The 15,599-nt window shown below is 35.2% G+C and overlaps 1 protein-coding gene across 1 annotated transcript; it reads left to right on the top strand.

Annotated features, from left to right (window-relative positions):
• The first annotated feature begins 12,572 nt into the window (after window positions 1-12,572).
• On the top strand, window positions 12,573-14,427 carry LOC136811803 (uncharacterized). Its single transcript, XM_067068431.1, has 2 exons — window positions 12,573-13,248; window positions 13,509-14,427. Exons 1-2 carry the CDS (start codon window positions 12,641-12,643, stop codon window positions 14,425-14,427), a joined length of 1,527 nt encoding a protein of 508 aa, XP_066924532.1. The 5' UTR covers window positions 12,573-12,640.
• Window positions 14,428-15,599: the final 1,172 nt, after the last annotated feature.

Genomic DNA, 15,599 nt, shown 5'->3' with positions numbered 1-15,599 from the left:
TTAAATTTAAGAAAAAAGGGAAATTCCCACGAAATCTTATAGCCACAAACGATTTGGAAGCGCTCTAACTAAGGGCAATAGAATCCTTTTTACAGTAGTAAAAGTAGGTAGTTGTGTAAATTCTCCTATTCTTGATAGGGCTTGTCTCCCCCTGTATAGATTTTAAATGGAACAGCCCAATTAGCGGGGTTTGTTAAGTTTTAGAGAAAATTAACATATACTATTACATGGGCAATCTATATCTGACAAATGTTAATATAAAAAGCTATAGAAATATTATTATTGTAAAGTTTTAAAACATTGATTCGAAAATCGGAGTTTATACAAACACAGAAAACTTTAGATTTGATATTCGATTCAGTAAATTGAGCTCCTGTCAAAATTAATGGGGTCGAAACACTTTTTGCCTTTTTATTGTTTACGCTCGGGCTTTTTAAAGTATGTTTTTGTATCTGGTTACTTAATACGTGCCAAGTGGTTTAGTAAATGATACTTTAAAGTGAGGAAAATTAAATGAGAGGGAAATGGCCACACTAACTAAAGAAATTATTTTGTATGGTAGAGTTTGTACTATAGGGACCCTTTGAAAGCCTCGTATGAGAAGTGGGTAAATGTACCCTATTTGGAAAATTAAAGCTCTAAATTCTTTCTCTTTCTCACCTCTGTAAAAGTGGCCCGAACCTAAAACAGCTTAATCTTAAGCCCTAGTATTATGATGAGGAGAAAGCCCTGTCAAAATTAATCGAATTTCTCTACTCCGATCAAAACCTGGAAATTTATGGTTTCTAATAAGCGTTTCAGTTTGGTCAATCTAGATCGACCCGGTCAAAATCGAAAAAAAACACAACATTTTAATGAATTCTAGGAGAGCCTGACTTGCTAATGCTTGAAATTTAAATTCTCCCTACCCAGGGTGAAAGTAACAGTTCTCGGCTCCATTAGGTTTTTGAGAACTCAAACTCAATTTCAGCGAAATTTAACTTTTTTTCATAGCCAAGGCGGTGGCTTTCAAACATCACCCGGTCACTGAGACAGGGGTGTTCATTAGGATCAGTTTCTTTTTACTTACTAGCAACGCACTACTTACGAGATTTAGTAATCCGCGAGAAAGAAGATCAAGTTTAACAGCTTTTGTTAAATGAATCTGCATTGGAAATCGTATTATTATGTTCATTAATTTATTCAATTTTCTTAGGATGTTAGGCCAGATCGAATGTTTCAGTTTGTTTATATTTTGTCAAAAGTGTTTTGATTTATCATTTGCAAAGTGGTGTTGAGTTGAGAGTGCCTGAAGAAGGCTGAGGGAAGTTTACTATGATTTTCTATTGCATTGGAAGTAATTGCCGGATTGGGCTCTTCCACAAAATGTCCGTACATGGGGGGGGGGGTGCAGGATATATTGTCCGGGGGTTGCGAAAAATCATCAAGATTTGCTGTGTCCAGGGGTAAATTTGCTCTGTCCGGGGGTAATTTGGGTTGTCCGGTGGACCAAAAGTCACTTTGTCCGGGGGGTAAATCACTGAAAATTGTTATACCCTACCTATCCTATGGGGGGGGCCATAGTCAAATAATTTAGTGACTTACTGTTATAAAGCCCGAAGGGCTAGATGTCGTGCTAAGTAGGAAATCCTAGCTAGGTCACGTGACAATAGAATTTCAGCGCTATTTATATCTGTGACCTCTTTTTCATCATTGAGGATACTAAGGTTGCGAATTATGCGGACGATACGACACCCTATGTTAGTGCTCCTACCTGGATTGAAGTAAGTGGTAAACTAAGCTCTGTAGCAGAAAAAATCTTCACTGGGCGAAATCATAGATTTCCTAACTTGTAAATATAGTGTAAACTCGAACTTTACACTATATTTCAAATGGATTTGGAAAGTCCAATTTTCAATTTGAGAAATATGTTGGAAATTTTATGTTTCAACATTTTTCGACGAACTTGAAATATGATATTTACTATATTTTCAAAATTTGTAAATTTGAACTTTACATTTAATAAAAATGTATCGAAATATGAGATTTCGACATTTTTCGAACAACTTGAAATCCGGGGGGGGGGGTACTTAGGCAAAATGGGTGCCGGGTATGTGCGAGCCATAAGGGTACCTTTTCTCATTCCTCAAAAGTCTCTCAAAGGGGTACAAATTCAAAAGTTAGTCTCTGAAAGGGTCCCAAAATCACGAAAATCAAAAATTTCTCTCTCAAAGGGTCACGATTTCCAAAAATTTGGACCAAAATTTGGTGACAATCAAACCAAAATTTGGAAAAAATGGACCAAAATTTAGGAAAAAGTCTCTCAAAGGGTCCCAAAATCACCAAAATTTTGTCTCTCAAAGGGTCGATTTTCGATTTTCGGCTCGGACATACCCGTCACCTCGCAAACCTAGTACCAAGTTTGAGAGTATATTTCGATGGGATTGTCAAGATATTGCTGGATATACATTAGAGAGTCAAATTTGATGTAATGAGCTAGAATGATGCAAAGTTGGAAATCTCAATTTTTGTGTCTTATCTTTATTTCCTTTTATGAATCGATCTACCACTTATTATTTTCAGTTAGCAATATTGAGAAAAAGCAAATCTAAAATGAAAGAGGCCCCCCCAGCGGACCCCAAATTCACGCCATCACGCCAATTTTTTTTCGATTTCACGCCATCACGCCTGAAAAATTTGATTTTCACGATCACGCCAATTTTCTTCGATTTCACGCCATTACGCCTAGAAACTTTTGTTTTCACGCTCGTATTCTCTGGATTGATTCAGTTTTATTTTAGACCACGTTTAGACCCATTGGTATGGATAAAATGCTGCTATGAAAACTTAATTTATGCCTATAAATAGGTATGTGTTTGATCGTCTATCAGTTTTTTGGCATTCTCATTCGCGTAAGTCAAGAATATATCATTTTTCTTATCGGAAACACCCGAAAAATCTTGAAGGAATTTGACCTGTTTTTCCATTTTTAGTAATACACAGCGGTCAACTTCAAGCTTTTTCGGGTGTTTCCGATAGAAAAATGACGTTATCTTGACTTATGCATATCAAAAATTCTTTGACAACTGGTGGCTCACATCAAAGGGCCCTGGTTTTTAGGGCTGAGGTATATTTGAGCAAATTGACAAAGCCCACGGGGTTGGCAACGGAGAAAATTTTTGAATTATGAAGGGTTCAAAGTGCTATTTTAGGACCCATTTCAATTCAATTTGAAAAATAATTCATGTAAAAATAATGGAAATCTTTTAAAAGTACAAAGGTTTTTGGTAAAACATGAGGGGCCATGCCCCCTCTGGCCCCCTGTTGACGGGACCCATTGGCATTAATTGTGAATTAGCGTGAATAGTTTTTAAATGGGGAACGAAGAGGCGCAACCATGGTTTGCGCGGACGGGAGAAATTTTCAATTTAGTATGGCTACAATCGCCCTCATTTACTCTCTTTTTTCCAAAATATGGTTTAAACATCACAGGATTCCTTTGATCAATGCCAATCTGCTCAAAATTACACCTCATAATGAACCTGTTGCTTCTTTCTGTTTAAGCCTTTGCTATAAATATATATTTTCCTGAAATAAAGGACCCGATGTCTTTGATGCTTCTAAGAATAAGCATCTAAGAAAGAGAGGAAAATGTTAGTTACGGAGGAAGCGCAACCATGGTTTGCGCCGACGGGAAAATTTTTAAATTTTGAGCCTCTCATAGCATTCGACTTTATTTTGAAGACTAGCTAGCAACTGCTAAAGACAATTGGATGTTACAAGGATAAATGGCAGGTGTTTAAAACTGTTTGCACCGCTTCTTTTATGTTTTAAAATGAGAGCTATAGGAGGCCCCACCATATTTGGGGCCGACCAAGAAAATTTTGAAATTTAAACCCTCTTAATTGGCTAAAATGGACATAGAATTACGATTCAAATAATAAATATAACTTTCACGATCATGCTGAACTGCAAATTTCACGCCATCACGCCTAAAAAACCTCGATTTCACGATCACGCCGGCACTTCATTTTCACGCCATCACGCCGTTTTTTTCAAAATTTCACGCTATCACGCCATGAAAAACCCTCCATCACGCCATCACGCCAACCGCTGGGGGGGGCCTCATGAAAGATAAAAATATTCGGATGACTCAGACAACCTTTCGACAGTGGTTGAAGCTAAAAACCCAACATGGGTACGAGAGAAGGACAAACGATCACTTTGAACGTATACGTATACCAAACCAACCAACTTAAAGATTTGAGAGACATTTGCTTGACACGAAGAAAACGCTACATCCCCATAACTTTGGACATTAAATGATTGGCAAAATGGTATTAACATTCTATTCTATTGAGATGTGAAACTGGTTCAAGTTGAAGAATTGTTGAGAAGAATGGACAGTACAAGAAATATTTGCTTTGGAATACAAACTCTTATATGGACAATACCTCTGGAACAAGTTAATGCTTAGTTGTTCTTACATTAATGAGGTCAGAGCAGAGGTTCTGTGGATTTTATAAACTTTTGAAACTTGTGTGATTGTTTTGGTTGTTTTCCTGACGAGATACTGTGAACTTGTATTTGATAAACATTGCATTTTGGCTTGGAGTATGTTTTTTGATGTTTTAACGGCGACATTGTTTCTTGTTTGGATTGTTGTAGGGTTATCTTTTAGTGCTCCAATGTAGATAGGTTATTTCAATTTTATTTTTTATCAATTAATTTGTGTTTATGTGATAGGTTGTCCAAGAAAGCATTTTTTTGAGGTTCCCATATGTTTCGTCAAAAAGTGTCAAAACCTGTCAAAGACCCATCAATATGCCAAAAACATTTTGTTCAACCACCTTCACTTCAAGATAGGCCACCATAGAATGAACTTCCTTTTATAGGATGAATAAAAATATCTCAAATAGGCTCTGCGATGGAGTGCAAGGCTGAAAGCGACATGAATATGGTTCATCCTATAAAAGGAAGTTCATTCTATGGTGGCCTATCTTGAAGTGAAGGTGGTTGAACAAAATGTTTTTGGCATATTGATGTAACTGATAGACATTTTATACCGTGAGATCAGGTAACTTGCACCAGTGGAGGCAAATATGCATAGCCCTCAAATGAATGACCTGTCTGGTCAAGACAAGAAATTTTAATGACCAGCCAAGTCTTTCATTTGAGGGCTATGCATGTATGTTAGCCTCCACTGATGCAAGTTACCCGATCTCACGGTAAGTATTTTCTTTTCTTAACTTTATATAACTTTAAAGAGAAGACAAGAGCCTTTATTGTTGGTGTTATTATTACAAAGCCCCTACTATATATTTTAACTCTGTCGAAGTCATAAAAATTTGAAACCCTAGTGAGAGCTTTTTAAAATAATTTTCATGATTTTCTTGAAATTTTGAGAAACTACGTTTTGTATTTTCAGTTTTGATTAGCTTTTATTTTTTTAATCACCCCTTTGACCATAAGAATTTTTTATTCTATAACAAAATCTTTCGTATTAAAAAGTGTTTCTTTTATGTATACATCTTTTTGTTCAGATTTTTTTTATTTTTTTCACGTTTATTTACTTTAGTTTCATTTTCTTTGTATGTTATTGCCCCCGCAACGAGCGCAGCGAGTGAGGAGGCCTTCATAGCTTCACGCAAGGATATTGGACAGGAATCTCGAATTTTTGCGCGCGCGCGTTTGTTCGTATTGTATGTTCCGGCTAATATTATGCTCCGTAAAGTTTGTTGCCCGGTTAGCTTTAATATAGTGGTTCTTTTTTGGCATGCGCGGCGGACATTTTTTCATGTTTTTTGAGAGGATCTTTTACAGCTTTTAGAACGCCATGTAATGACGGTAAAAAATCACTGATCTCTATAATAATTAGGCGAAAATAGCGTGATTTGATTGGTCTCTTAAGATTTTATTGACAAATCAAATTACGTTAAACGCCGCCATGTTTGAGTACCCGCAATCTGATTGGTTCTTGGAAATTGATCAAGTGTATTGTGTAAATATCAGTGTGAAGTCACGTTTCTGGCTTTTGGCAGACATGTTGGATTTTCAAAAGCAGTTGGATTTTCAAAAGCACTTGGTTCTCTAATTTAAAGGTCTCTTGCAGTCAAATTGCATTACTTTTTTCAAAAATTGACATATAAACCAGTGAATTTGCTGACAGTCAAATTATACAATCTGTCTCCTGTCTTTGACATTCAGATTGACTAATTTTTTGGCCGAACAGTTTGATCGAAGCACGGTCAACTGCCAGCTGTGAGTAAGCACCTCCAGTTGGGTTAAACACTGTCAAACCCAGTTTGAGTAAGCACCTCAAGCTGATTGAAAGTACAAGGAATTAAAGTTAAAGAAATGGAAGAGGAGGACTTTTTAATTTTATTTCTGGGAGAAACAAGCGATAACAAATTTCAAGAAAACAGTCAACAGCACAAGAAAAAGTACGTCCACCAGTTGATCTGCTAGAATTTCGGAACTGCACAACATTCAATGCAGTTCCGAAATTCTAGCAGATCAACTGGTGGACGTACTTTTTCTTGTGCTGTTGACTGTTTTCTTGAAATTTGTTATCGCTTGTTTCTCCCAGAAATAAAAGCCAAAATATCATTTGAAGAATCAAGTGACTTTTTTAATTTGCTTCAAATAAGTGGATCAATGGAAATTCCATTTGAAAATGACGATGTTAAAAGTAATGCTTTTCGACTGCTGGATGAAATTAGAGAACCATTATGGTCAAGGATCATTGAAAATTGTAGTACGTTTACAAAAAGAAATAGTGACGCAGAGTTTCAAGAGATTTTTGGAAGTAACATTTTCAAGAACTTATCAGAAAGAGAGAAACATGTTTTTGAAGTGAGCTCCGTAATTCAAGGTACATGTAATAGTTGCGGTTGTGAAAAAGAACGTAGAGAAACAGGTAACATTGTTAGTATCCTTTCAGAAATTATGTATCCAGAGATAATGATTGATGCAAGTTCATGGCCAAACTGTGTATTGAATTCTCTTCTTAATCCAAGTTCAGTAATAAATTGCGATACTTGCTCTGTCAATATAGGTTCAAGCTTTTGATCTTCCAAGTTTTCTCTTGATAGAATTTTCCACTCCATTATGCCTAAACAATTGCAGATTTTTTGAGCAGATTTCAGTGAAAGAAATTAACTATAAATTACATGCCATTGTAAGGAGTTGCGGTTTCCATTTTGCGTGTGCAATTTTTATTGAAAACAAATGGGTTTACATTGATGATTTAAATCCTGACAAAATATTATATCAAAATATAAATGAATTGTTCGCAGAAAATACAGGAGGATGGTTCTTTGCTTTTTACAAAAAACTTAATTCAGAAGAAATTGATTTTGCAATTGATACTGATATTCTTCAATCAGCTAAAACTAATGACAAAAAAGCTGACGCTTCAACGAAAGTCAGTGAGAATATTGAGACCAAAAAAGAATATCCTAGCCGAAAACGAAATATAACCAGTTATGCAGGTCTTTGCGATCAAAGCAATAAAAAAAGCAAACTTGATGATATGTTCAAAAAAATTGACAAAAGGGTAAAAAAATCAAAACGAAAAGAAGAACATAAAAAATATAATACTTTTGTTTCTAATGATAAATATCCATCTTTGACATTTGAGGTTTGTTCTACTCGTCAAAAGAAAGCAAATTACCCAATATTTACCCCCTAACCTCATTGAAAAGATCCTTCAATTAGGTTTGCATGCCTCCATTTTCGACCCTGTACGTTTATTCGCTACTGTACGTTTATTAGGTACTCGAGTAGTCTAATTACTCTGATATGGTTTTCAGGAAAAAAGAAAATCTTTTATTTCTTCGTTTAACCAAACGTGTAGTTACTTACTATTTTTTTGTCCCCATGCATTTCTTATAATCTTGCAATTGACATTGTTATGATTATACAATTTATTATAGAATTCTTTAAATATTATATTGCTGCGGTGGCATGTTAGTGTAAGCTATGTACTAGTTTATTTACACAGCAGAAAACCGAAAATTCACATAATGTTCATATGGACTACATGAACAGTCCTTTACATTATCGGAACTAATTTTTGCGGTCCAAGTAACATTGCATTTACAAGCAATTAATATCAGCTGGGCTTAGCAGGTATGAAAATTTAGCAAGACTAAAACTTAATTTCTATAAGGTTATTACATTTTAGCTATTTGATTTATTTCAAGGTGCCATTTTGAAACGTTTTGGTGTGATTGGTCTAAGACAAGTTTATATTTTATATGTTTTCATTTTATTTTATCTTTTTAAAGAGAGTAGATATATAAATACTGCAATATGTTTTAAAACTGTTATTACCTTAAAAAAGAAAAGTGTATTTTCATGAAATAGAATACTTTATTATTAGACCCTCATTCTGTGTTTTCTAAACTCCATAGTACCTATTTGTTTTCCATTTTTTGGGAGTCGTTTAAAATTGATTATAAATTAAAATTCCTTTCTGTGTAGTTTTTGTAATATGGACTTTTTACAAGATTGTCATCTTACCAGATCTTAACACCTTTACAATTTCACGGGAAATATGATATTTCCATTCCCTGTAAATTTGGTAGATATGATATTTTAATTCTCTGTAAATTTGGTAGATATAATATTTCCATTCCATGTAAATATCCGGGATGTCATCTTACCACATTTACAATTTCATAGGAAATATGATATTTACATTCTCTGTAAATTTGGTAAATATGATATTTCAATTCCATGTAATTTTGGTATTAAAAATAAGTTGGTTTGATATTCAGTTTGATATTCAGTTTGATATTCGAAATTCAGTTTGATATTCGACTTTTTCCTCTGCAAAGGAGAAAAGACATCTGTTGCATCTAAACTTCAAAATATGTTAGCCACTATTCCTAAGTAGCATTTCCACCAAAAATGGTCGCTCTCCACCACAATGGGAAAGCTCTAAAATTATACAAACACTTAGTTTGAAAATCGACTAATTAGCGTTTTCAGCCCTATTAGGGAGATCAGTCATCTGTTGCACTTCTAAACTTCAAAATATGCTAGCCACTATTCCTAAGTATTATTTCCACCAAAAATGGTCGCTCTCCACCACAATGGGAAAGCTCTAAAATTATACAACCACTTAGTTTGAAAATCGACTAATTAGCGTTTTGAGGACTAATTAGCGTTTTGAGCCCTACGAGGGAGAGCAGTCATCTGTTGCACTTCTAAACTTCAAAATATGTTAGCCACTATTCCTAAGTATTATTTCCACCAAAAATGGTCGCTCTCCACCGCAATGGGGGAGCTCTAAAATTATACAACCACTTAGTTTGAAAATCGACTAATTAGCGTTTTGAGCCCTATGAGGGAGAGCAGTCATCTTTTGCACTTCTAAACTTCAAAATATGTTAGCCACTATTCCTAAGTATCATTTCCATTAAAAATGGTCGCTCTCCACCACAATGGGAAAGCTCTAAAATTATACAACCACTTAGTTTGAAAATCGACTAATTAGCGTTTTGAGCCCTATGAGGGAGAACAGTCATCTGTTGCACTTCTAAACTTCAAAATATGTTAGCCACTATTCCTAAGTATTATTTCCACCAAAAATGGTCGCTCTCCAGCACAATGGGAAAGCTCTAAAATTATACAACCACTTAGTTTGAAAATCGACTAATTAGCGTTTTGAGCCCTATGAGGGAGAACAGTCATATGTTGCACTTCTAAACTTCAAAATATGTTAGCCACTATTCCTAAGTATCATTTCCATCAAAAATGGTCGCTCTCCACCACAATGGGAAAGCTCTAAAATTATACAACCACTTAGTTTGAAAATCGACTAATTAGCGTTTTGAGGACTAATTAGCGTTTTGAGCCCTACGAGGGAGAGCAGTCATCTGTTGCACTTCTAAACTTCAAAATATGTTAGCCACTATTCCTAAGTATTATTTCCACCAAAAATGGTCGCTCTCCACCGCAATGGGGGAGCTCTAAAATTATACAATCACTTAGTTTGAAAATCGACTAATTAGCGTTTTGAGCCCTATGAGGGAGAGCAGTCATCTTTTGCACTTCTAAACTTCAAAATATGTTAGCCACTATTCCTAAGTATCATTTCCATTAAAAATGGTCGCTCTCCACCGCAATGGGGGAGCTCTAAAATTATACAACCACTTAGTTTGAAAATCGACTAATTAGCGTTTTGAGCCCTATGAGGGAGAGCAGTCATCTTTTGCACTTCTAAACTTCAAAATATGTTAGCCACTATTTCTAAGTATCATTTCCATTAAAAATGATTTCCACCAAAAATGGTCGCTCTCCAGCACAATGGGAAAGCTTTAAAATTATACAACCACTAAGTTTGAAAATCGACTAATTAGCGTTTTGAGCCCTATGAGGGAGAGCAGTCATCTGTTGCACTTCTAAACTTCAAAATATGTTAGCCACTATTCCTAAGTATCATTTCCATCAAAAATGGTCGCTCTCCACCACAATGGGAAAGCTCTAAAATTATACAACCACTTAGTTTGAAAATCGACTAATTAGCGTTTTGAGGACTAATTAGCGTTTTGAGCCCTACGAGGGAGAGCAGACATCTGTTGCACTTCTAAACTTCAAAATATGTTAGCCACTATTCCTAAGTATTATTTCCACCAAAAATAGTCGCTCTCCACCGCAATAGGGGAGCTCCAAAATTATACAACCACTTAGTTTGAAAATCGACTAATTAGCGTTTTGAGCCCTATGAGGGAGAACAGTCATCTGTTGCACTTTTAAACTTCAAAATATGTTAGCCACTATTCCTAAGTATCATTTCCACCAAAAATGGTCGCTCTCCACCACAATGGAAAAGCTCTAAAATTATACAACCACTTAGTTTGAAAATCGACTAATCAGCGTTTTGAGCCCTATGAGGGAGAGCAGTCATCTGTATTTCCACCAAAAAGGGTCGCTCTCCACCATAATGGGGGAGCTCTAAAATTATACAACCACTTAGTTTGAGAATCGATTATTTAGCAATTTTATAAATTTTGCTGCTTTGATTGGTGAGGCATTTGATGGCTATATAAGTTTCTCTCCACAGATGCTAAATACCCGATTTCACGGTAGGAGCTAAAGTTTATACTTCCAGTGAGAATGACCTATCTTGGCTTATTTTTGGTGTTTGTCAGGAATGTAAAAAAGCACTATGTCTTTAATATCTTAATTTTCAGTTTGCATGAATAAATAATCACCTTGCTTTTTTATCCCAATTGAAACGAAGCTTTTTTTCCGATTGGAATTCGTTTAGGTACAATTTACACTCATTTAGCATGGCATATTTCTTTGAAATTTCTTCATACTTTGGTAAAAAAATGTCCCAAAAAAAATCTCCAAAGAGATGAAAAACTTTGTTCGGTACAGCTGCAAGGTAACAGCTGGTTGAGGTAGCAAGCCCCTGCAAGTACCCTACTGACAGAATTCTTCCGCTGGCCCATTTTCTTTTTGTCGTGATCGTTTTTTCTTTTTGCCGTGAACTTTTCTATTTGCCGTGACATTTTTCTGATCGCCGTAGGTTTTCTTTTTTAGTTGTCAAAAGTACTCGTTTTGCCGTGATTTTTCTTTTTTTGCCATGAAATTTTTTTTTTGACGTAGCTTTTCTTTTTTAGCCGTGGCAGTTGTGGGCCATCGTATATACCTTACTGTAGTTAATTTCTGGTCTGTTCTTGTATTTAAGGAACTCGCAAGGAACCTTTATCTGAAGAACTCTTTGATCCCTAAGGATCTCTTTGTTCTGTGTTGTTTTTCATAAAGGAATAAACTGTTCAATAAGGAATGGTTTAGACTCCAATCTCAAAATTGTGTTTCAATTGTTCCTTTGTTCCTTTATAGGATGAATTATTTGTTCTTTTTGTGTTGACAGATAATTTGTTCTCTTACAAAAGAATAAGATGTATACTTTCGCTAAGGAGCAAATTTGTTCTTTCTTCAATTTTATAACAAGGAACAATTTGTACACTAATGTATTTTTAATAATAGAATATTGAGTTCCTTATTAACTTTCTATTGCGGGAACGAAATAATGACTAATGTCAAGTTTTTATATTCCCTAGACGTATGATTTTCCTCTCCCTATTGGAGAACAAGTTTGCTAACGGTGGGAATATATTGGTCGTTTAGCTAACGGGGGTCAATTGAACAATTCTATTCTTTAATTCGAACAAATAAAAAGTAAAATGAAACCCCCTTGTAAAGATTTGACAAGAAAAAACATAAAAGGCTCTTCTCAAATCAGGTCATTCATAATGCGTCGCCCAAGGCGACTCCAGGTCAACTGGAAGAGCTTAGTGGGAGCTGCACATGGTAAAAGAACGCTAAAACTCCGACCAAACCAGCGGGACCTTTACACGTGTCCTATAAAGCTATGTTTACATGGTGACTTCAAAAGTTGCAGAGGGTTGAGAAAGCATATCAACACTAAACATCCTTGGTACTATTACTTTGACGAGCAGCCTGAAGTTAAACGTGAGGACATGACTGACTTTCCTGTTGCACCAAAGAGAGCATCTACTGCCGGTAAGCCGTCTTTTTCATTGGATGAAGGAATTGGAAGAGACTTTTAACTTGGCTTGGAACATCTTGTGGAGGTGGAAAAAGCAATAAGGAGGCTAGACAGATTGGCAAACGAGCTATGAAATATTTTATGCATGCCATGGGTAACAATGAAAATGACATTGACCTAACTAACGAATTTGTTGACTGTTGTTTGTCATCTGCTTCAATTTTCATATCGTTTCTAAAAGTGATAGAAGAAGAATGGAAAGTTGGTCCCTCCGGTGCTGTAAACTACGTAAAGTGTATTACAGATTTCATTGATTTTCGAAAAGCAAATGGAGTTTCTGACAATACTCTTCGTTGCTTCACAGTTGTGGAAGTTTATCTCAGGCGAGCAAATGAAAACCTTCGAAAGAAAAAGAACTTAGACTGTAATCGAAACCTCGACTTGGAAACCCTTATCGCCAGAAACAGCTGGGCAACGTTGGAGGAAATGGAAGTGGTCATACCTTTCCACATGAAACAGTTCAAAAAGATAATTGAAAAGTGTTCTGAAAGCCACGAAGCAAGATTTCTAACGAAAGGTGAATTGGTCTTCTGTATTCGATTCATCACAACTTTGCTTTTCCTCCGAGTTAAATGCTCAAGACCTATGACGTACCAGTTTCTCACGGTTGAAATGGTTAACAAAGCAAGAAATAATGGTGGATTTGTCGATCAAAGAGAGTTCAAAACAGCATCAAGGTATGATTATGGTTCTAAAGAATTTGTATTAGATTAAGACAAAGTCTACCCTTTCTGCTTGATATCCTAATTTTAAGAAACGATGATTTTTGATCTAATAAATGATACCATACATTTTATATCACTTACTGTATCTTTAAATCAAAGTTTAATTCTCATTTAAATCACATCTATCATATGATAATTATTATTTTGTTATGATATTTAAACTGTTTTATTAATAGTATAATATAATAACAATGCATGTTTATTGTTTTAAGGTATATCTTCGACACTTTGATATTATCAGACGATACGATAGAGATTATTGATTTGTACTTAGAGTACATCCGACCTCGTCTCAATCCACAATGCGACTTCCTTCTACTCTCAACAAATGGAACTCAATTTCAATCCTTGACTTCAGCTATGACGATCCTCGTTCATGAAGCCATTGGCAAGCACATCAACCCAACTCGTTATAGGCAAATAGTCGAAACGGAAAGCAGCGAAAGGCTTAACTTGGAAGAGCAACATTATATCACCGAAGATCAAAAGCACAGCTCTACTGTAGCTAAAATACACTACAAGAAGACTCAATCGAGGATCGTTGCAGTAGAGGGACGTAAATGTATGGAAAAGATGACAAAGGACGCAAGGTCTGACGGCAACAAAAACCTTGTTGAAATGTTTAATAATATATCTTGTTCTTTCGATAACGACGTATTGAGTCATAGTCGACGCATAATAGAAGGTATGAAACCTAACGCTCAAAATTCGATTTCGAGTGCTTCTTGCTCATCAAGCCATATGGAAGTTGATACCGATCCATACCAACCAGTGAGTGAATCACTAAACGAATCGACAGATATGGTCATCACAGAAACTTTTCCTACTAATAACACTCCAGCCGTGGCTGATGTACAGGAAGTCAGCATCTTAAATATACCAAATGACAATATTGTTATCAAAAAGGAGGCTGCTCGACAACAAACTAACAGAAAACAACCTAAAAATGTGAAATTCACTAGTGCAGAAGATCATTGTTTAAAGCAGGGCATCGAAAAATACGGTCGTAAATCATGGGCTATAATTTTGAAAGACCCTAACTTAAAGTTTCATGAAACTAGAAGTAGAGATTCTTTGAGGGTTAGAGCTGATAGTGCTTGCTTTAGAAAGCTTTTTAATGATAATAAATAATTGTAAATATTATATCAAATGTGTTAAAATGTATTATGATATTTCATTCATTTCTATTCAATTTTACTTTTATCTTGAGCAGCTTTCTAAATAATCTTGTTTCAATTTTTAAGATAACTGAAAAATGTCAAAAAATAAGATCAACAATTACACGGGACCTAAAAGACTTTCTTACGAATTCAAATTGATGTCATCTTCTGAAGAATCTGAGGAGTTTGATTTTGAGGCTTTCAATTCTGGTCAACCTCCAAAGAGAACAAAGAAACAAACTAAACCAACTTTGAAGCGCTCCAAGAGGGAAGGCATGTGCATGCTATCTGGAGATGAGAGCAAATCTGAATCTTCCCAAACAGAACAATTTCAAGAAAAGCTGAGAGTTGAAAGTCCTAAAAATAGCAAAATTAAAAAGAAAGAGGAAAGCAAAAACTTGATCAGTATCAAAGATGATAAAATAATAGACACATTTATCAAAAATTTCAAGGCATGATATGATGAGAATTCTTTGTCGAGTTTATCTATATGCCTTTGCATTTGAGAAATTTGGGTTTGTATTGTATTAATACCTAACAACTAAATATTTATATTCAAAAATATGTTGTAGAGAAAATTTACTTAGTTCATTAGCTTGTGGAATATATATATATATAATACCAATTACGATAAGAAGCTTTACAATTTCAAGAAATGTGAATGTCAATTTTATTCAAGTCTAGGTTTCTACTAATTAATATCAAGATCAAAAATGTGGGATATCAACATTCCTGTTACAGGTTTTAGTCAATGTGTTACATCTTGATACACTTTGATACTACCTAATACACCTTGTTACAGGTTTTCATATGAAGTTTTCATATGAAGTTCGAAAATAGTCTTGTTACAATCGAAGATAAGATGACGATTTTTGATGACTCAGCAAAAATTTCTTATAACAAATCAGGCAATTCTTATTACAACTTTGTACCCCTTCTTCATTCTTCTACACCTTATTACAGATCTGAGATAAGATGATGATTTTTGATGACTCAGCAAATATTTCTTATTACAAATCAGGCAATTCTTATTACAGCTTTGTACCCCTTCTTCATTCTTCTACACCTTATTAGTAGTAGATTTATGACAGAGCTGGCACATACAGAAAGTGAGTGACACTACAGAAAGTGAGTGACACTACA

The sequence above is a fragment of the Clytia hemisphaerica genome, unplaced genomic scaffold, assembly GCF_902728285.1.
Source record: "Clytia hemisphaerica strain Z4C2 unplaced genomic scaffold, Clytia hemisphaerica genome assembly, whole genome shotgun sequence".
NCBI classification, from domain to species: Eukaryota; Metazoa; Cnidaria; class Hydrozoa; order Leptothecata; family Clytiidae; genus Clytia; species Clytia hemisphaerica.
Note: the sequence above shows the minus strand (reverse complement) of the source record. Positions and strands in the feature narration are given on the sequence as shown.